Source organism: Eimeria mitis, genomic scaffold, assembly GCF_000499745.2.
Source record: "Eimeria mitis Houghton genomic scaffold, Emh_scaff3154, whole genome shotgun sequence".
Taxonomy (NCBI): Eukaryota; Apicomplexa; class Conoidasida; order Eucoccidiorida; family Eimeriidae; genus Eimeria; species Eimeria mitis.
In genome coordinates this window covers 2,696-3,609 of record NW_013571496.1, presented here as the reverse complement: position 1 = coordinate 3,609, position 914 = coordinate 2,696, and the positions used below count along the sequence as shown (strand labels likewise).

The 914-nt window shown below is 58.1% G+C and overlaps 2 protein-coding genes across 2 annotated transcripts in view; both read right to left on the bottom strand.

Moving 5' to 3' along the window:
• Positions 1 to 32: 32 nt before the first annotated feature.
• EMH_0062750 (uncharacterized protein) lies at positions 33 to 287 on the bottom strand (the record flags this gene model as incomplete). The annotated part of the gene is made up of 1 exon (XM_013498066.1): positions 33 to 287. One exon carries the CDS (start codon positions 285 to 287, stop codon positions 33 to 35), a length of 255 nt encoding a protein of 84 aa, XP_013353520.1.
• Positions 288 to 855: 568 nt separating this feature from the next.
• The window catches only part of EMH_0062740 (uncharacterized protein), a gene marked incomplete at both ends in the record, with an annotated part of 1,844 nt that continues 1,785 nt past the window's right edge, over positions 856 to 914 (bottom strand). Inside the window, one exon of the mRNA XM_013498065.1 lies at positions 856 to 914. Within this exon, the coding sequence (XP_013353519.1) occupies positions 856 to 914 (59 nt within the window).

Here is a 914-nt window from a genome sequence, read left to right as displayed (position 1 = left end):
GGGGGGGGGGCCCTGCTTAGCCTTTCGTTCAGCTAGAGCTGCGCCTGGGGAGGGTTCTCCTGCGACGCGCACAGAGGCAGCAGCAGCAGCAACAGCTGCGCCTGCTGCTGCTGTTGCTGCTGCTGCTGCTGCTGCTGTTGCTGTTGCTGCACCAGGAACACTGGGCCCCTCCTTGATTGAAACTGCAGGCCGTAGGGGAAAGGCTGAACGCCCCCCCTCCTGTCTTTTGCAGTCTTGGGGGCGGACTCTACTGCTGCTGCTGCTGCTGCTGCTGCTGAGCCCTTCATTTGCCTTCAGCAGCAGCAGGAGCAGTGCAAGAAGCCGATGCAGCCTCTCCCACAGCCGTTTCCCTGCTGCTGCTGCTGCTGCTGCTGCTGCTGGCAGCAGCAGCAGCAAGAGATGCTGAAGCAGCCGTATGTAATTTTCTCCTTCCTCCTACTGAACTCAGCGAGCGCAGAGTGCATGCATCAAGGGGATCTGCAGCCTTGCCGCTGCGCGCAGCAGCAGCAGCAGCAGCAGCAGCAGCAGCAGCAGCAGCAGCAGCAGCAGCAGTCTTAGGCTTGCTATCTGCTTGCGAGCGTCTGCTGGCAGCAGATTGCGGTGTCTCTGCTGCTGGTGCTGCATGCAGCTGCCGCTGAGCTTTCTGTGTCTTCTTCTCTTGGGGGTTGAGGCAGAGGGTATTGTTGTTGTTTGCTGCTGCTGCTGTTGTTTTGCTGCTGCTGCTGCTGCTGCTGGTTCTGCTGCTGCTGCTGGTTCTGCTGCTGCTGCTGCTGCTGCTGCTGTTGTTGTTGTTGTTGTTGTTGTTGTTGTTGGCTTCAGTTGTTGTTGTTTTTTCTTTTACGGGTTTATCTATATTTATTTTTGTTTCTGCTGCAGCAGCGGCGACGGATGCAGCAGCACCAGGGCCCCTGTCT